Consider the following 3,321-nt stretch of genomic DNA (forward strand, 5'->3'; position numbering starts at 1 on the left):
CTGGGTAGCCTCGTCAGCTCAGGCCAGCCCCACGCCCCTTCCTAAGGGCGAGCCAGACCTGGCTGCCTAGAACCCTTGGAGGGGGCACCCAGCAGTGTGCCAGGCCCGGAGAGCTGGTGTCATCCTAAAGCTGACAAGGAAAGAAAGGGCCAGGCTGGACAGTGGGGTGGGGGGTCAGATGGTCCCCGTGCCCCGGGCACAGATGCAGCAGGGTTCGGTGAGGGACCCATGCTGGGTGTGGCTGGGACCACCCTGTCCTGGCTCCTGGCCACTTCAGGACAAAACCAGCCCAGTCTCACAGCACAGGAGGTAACAAAGGCCCCTCATCTCCCTCCTGATCCTGGAAGTGCCCAGGGGTTGGGGGTGGGGGCAGGAGAAGGCGACAAGAATCAGGGTCGAGGCCCTGGGGGCAGGCAGGACCAGCAGCTCCAAAGGTCCAGCCAGGCCTGGGGTGGGCACGGGCTGGCAGGGCCGAGGCCCTCCTAGGGACGGGGGTAACCTGAGATCCCCCGAGAGGAAAGGAGAGGCTCAGGGAGGAGGGGCAGGCCTTGGCCATCAATCATGCCTGTCCTGGTCCCGGGATTTTTGGCCCACTGGGCGCAAGGCCCCCTCCCCCTCCCAGGAGCTGAGCCCACAGGAGAGGAGGCGGCCAGCGGCAGGCTGGACCCAGATCTCCTGGAGTCCAGGAGGGGCACTGGCGCGCCTTAGGACTTCTTGGCGTCCTGCGTGTTCTGGCGCTTCAGGTCGCTCAGGTCGATGGGCTTGAAGGTCTTCAGGCTGGGGTTAGGGACCTTCTCCACGTACTCCTCCACCAGGTCCTGCTCGCTGCCCGACATCTGGCTCCGCAGGTCCCGCTCCACACCCTGCCAGGCTTCATAAATGAAGCGCACATTCTCCTCCTGGGCCGGGGTGAAGATCTCGCTGCTGTTGGGGGGAGAGCGGGGGCCACTGTTCCTCTTGCCGTTGTAGATGACTCTGAAGACGGGGGAACTGGTCATCGCTGGGGCGTCTGGTCCTCACACTCCACTGCTGGATCCCCTCGGCCTCTTGCCCTCTCGGCCGCTGCCGCCGCTGCCAGGGGCCCAGCCGGAAGTCCGGTTTTTCATTTTCATTTGTTTCTATGCATACTTTGATTTCCTTTTTGATTTCTTTCACGATCTGTTTCTTTTTCAGAAGTGTGTTTTTCAGCTTCTATATTTTTGTATTTAATAGCTTTTTTTCCCCCCTGTAGTTGACATCTAATCTTACCACATTGTGATCAGAAAAGATTCTTGAAAGGATTTTAATTTCTTTGAATTTACCAAGGCTAGATTTATGGCCCAGGATGTGATCTATCCTGGAGAATGTTCTGTGTGCACTTGAGAAAAAGGTGAAATTCATTGTTTTGGGGTGAATGTCCTATAGAGATCAAATAGGTCTAACAGGTCCATTGTATCATTTAAAGCTTGTCCTTCCTTGCTGCTTGTCTGTTTTGTTGATCTATCCAAAGGTGTAAGTGAGGTATTAAAGTCTCCCACTGTTATTGTGTTACTGTTAATTTCCCCTTTCATACTTGTTAGCATTTGCCTTATATACTGAGGTGCTCCTATGTTGGGCACATATATATTTATAATTGTCATATTTTCTTCTTGGATTGATCCTTTGATCATTATGTAGTGTCCTTCATTGTTTCTTTTCAGTCTTTGTTTGAAAGTCTGTTTTATCTGATATGAGTATTGCTACTCCTGCTTTTTTTTTTTTTTTTTTTTGGTCTCCATTTGCATGAAATATCCTTTTCTAGCCCTTCACTTTCAGTCTACATGTGTTCCTTGGTTTGAGACTGCTCTCTTGTAGACAGCATATATAGGGGTCTTGTTTTGGTATCCATTCAGCCAATCTTTGTCTTTTGGTTGGGGCATTCAACGCATTTACATTTAATATAATCATTGATAAGTATGGTCCCATTGCCATTTACTTTGTTGTTTTTGGTTCAATTTTATAAGCCTTTTTTGTGTTTCCTGTCTAGAGAAGATCCTTTAGCATTTGTTGAAGAGCTAGTTTGGTGGTGCTGAATTCTCTCAGCTTTTGCTTGTCTGTAAAGCTTTTGATTTCTCCTTCATATTTGAATGAGATCCTTGCTGGGTATAGTAATTGGGTTGTAGGTTTTTCTCTTCCATCACTCTAAGTATGTCCTGCCATTCCCTTCTGGCCTGAAGAGTTTCTAATGAGAGATCAGCTGTTATCATTATAGGGATCCCCTTGTATGTTATTTGTTGCTTTTCCCTTGCTGCTTTTAATATTTGCTTTTTGTGTTTGATCTTTGTTAGTTTGATTAATATGTGTCTTGGGGTGTTTTGCTTTGGGTTTATCCTGTTTGAGACTCTCTGGGTTTATTGGACTTGGGTGGCTGTTTCCTTCCCCATTTTAGGGAAGTTTTCAACTATTATCTCCTCAAGTATTTTCTCATGCCCTTTCTTTTTGTCTTATTCTTCTGGGACACTGAAGATTCGAATGTTTGGGTGTTTAACATTGTCCCAGAGGTCTCTGAGATTGCCCTCATTTCTTTTCATTCTTTTTTCTTCTCTGTTTCATTTATTTTCACCATTCTATCTTCCACCTCACTTATCCTCTCTTCTACCTCAGTTATTCTACTGTTGATTCCTTCCAGAGTGCTTTTGATCTCAGTTATTGCATTACTCATTATTGATTGACTCTTCTTTATTTCTTCCAGGTCCTTGTTAAACATTTCTTGCATCTTCTCAATCCTAGAGGCTTGTCAAGGTTTCCTGGTTGGGGGAGTTTGCCGTCTGTGTTCTGATTGGTGGAGCTGGATCTCTTCTCTCTGGAGTGCAATGAAGTGTCCAATAGTGAGTTTTGAGGTGTCTATGGGTTTGGCATGGCTTTGGGCAGCCTGTCTTTTAATGCTCAGGGGTGTGTTCCTGCTTTGCTGGAGAATTAGTGTGGTATGTCTTGCACTGGAAATTGTTGCCTCCTGGATAGAGCTTGGTTTTAGTGTGGGTATGGAGTCTTTTGGGTGAGCTCTTTTCTATTAATGTTCCCTGGAATCAGGAGTTTTCTGATGTTCTCAAGTTCTGTAGTTAAGCCTCATGCTTCTGGCTTTCAGTCCTTCTCTTATAGTAGACTCAAGACTTCTCTATCCATACAGCACAGATGATAAAACATCTAGGTTAATGGTGAAACAATTCTCCACAATGAGGGACACCCAGAGAGATTCATAGAATTACACAGAGTAGAGAAGAGGGAGGAGGGAGATAGAGGTGGCCAGGAGAAGAGGGGGAGTCAAAAGGGGAAAGAGCAATCTAGCCAGTAATCAGTTCCCTA

The 3,321-nt window shown here is 47.3% G+C and overlaps 1 protein-coding gene across 1 annotated transcript; it reads right to left on the minus strand.

The window, feature by feature from the left end:
* Positions 1 to 310: 310 nt before the first annotated feature.
* On the minus strand, positions 311 to 1,084 carry LOC113898150 (mapk-regulated corepressor-interacting protein 1-like). Its single transcript, XM_027551051.1, has one exon. It carries the CDS (start codon positions 996 to 998, stop codon positions 705 to 707), a length of 294 nt encoding a protein of 97 aa, XP_027406852.1. The 5' UTR covers positions 999 to 1,084; the 3' UTR covers positions 311 to 704.
* Between the last annotated feature and the right edge of the window lie 2,237 nt (positions 1,085 to 3,321).

This window comes from Bos indicus x Bos taurus, chromosome 9 (genome assembly GCF_003369695.1).
Source record: "Bos indicus x Bos taurus breed Angus x Brahman F1 hybrid chromosome 9, Bos_hybrid_MaternalHap_v2.0, whole genome shotgun sequence".
NCBI lineage: Eukaryota > Metazoa > Chordata > Mammalia > Artiodactyla > Bovidae > Bos > Bos indicus x Bos taurus.